Source organism: Propithecus coquereli, unplaced genomic scaffold (genome assembly GCF_000956105.1).
Source record: "Propithecus coquereli isolate 6110/MARCELLA unplaced genomic scaffold, Pcoq_1.0 Scaffold124, whole genome shotgun sequence".
Taxonomy (NCBI): domain Eukaryota; kingdom Metazoa; phylum Chordata; class Mammalia; order Primates; family Indriidae; genus Propithecus; species Propithecus coquereli.
In genome coordinates, this window is record NW_012136525.1 from 801,964 (window position 1) to 802,469 (window position 506).

General features: G+C 42.3%; 1 protein-coding gene across 1 annotated transcript in view; it reads left to right on the forward strand.

The window, feature by feature from the left end:
* Window positions 1-190, forward strand: part of AICDA (activation-induced cytidine deaminase) — a 61,148-nt gene extending 60,958 nt beyond the window's left edge. The window contains exon 4 of the mRNA XM_012637791.1: window positions 137-190. Within this exon, the coding sequence (XP_012493245.1) occupies window positions 137-190 (54 nt within the window). The remainder of the gene's footprint in view (window positions 1-136) is intronic.
* The last annotated feature ends 316 nt before the right edge of the window (window positions 191-506 follow it).

A 506-nucleotide genomic window follows, 5' to 3' on the forward strand; every position in this document is an offset into this window, starting at 1 on the left:
CCACCTGGAACAAACCTAACACCTCCCAACTGACTTTCCAAAATGTTACAAAGCCATCCACTCCATTTATAAGTCCCCCACCCCCAACTCAAATTTTGAAACTATTCACTCGATGTACTTCTCTCTTTCTCTACAGCCCCTGTATGAGGTCGATGACTTACGAGATGCATTTCGTACTTTGGGACTTTGATAGCAGCCTCCGGCAATGTCACCAACAACGAAATATCTCTGCTGAAGATAGTGGATAAAAGAACGATTCTTCAATTCTTCAAGTCTTCTCTGTTTTTCTTCGAAAAAAAATATTTGTATATGACTCTTTGAGAATATCTATGTCTTGAAAATAGAGAAGGAACACAGGCCCCCCAGGGTGATGCTGACAATGGCGCAGTTTTGAATGCAACATTGACCCCTGCTGGGAACAACAGAACTGCAGGACTTGGGAGCATCCTAAAATGTCAATGTTCTGTGACTTTTAGGCAGGATGAAAGCTGAAGGCAGATCCTAAA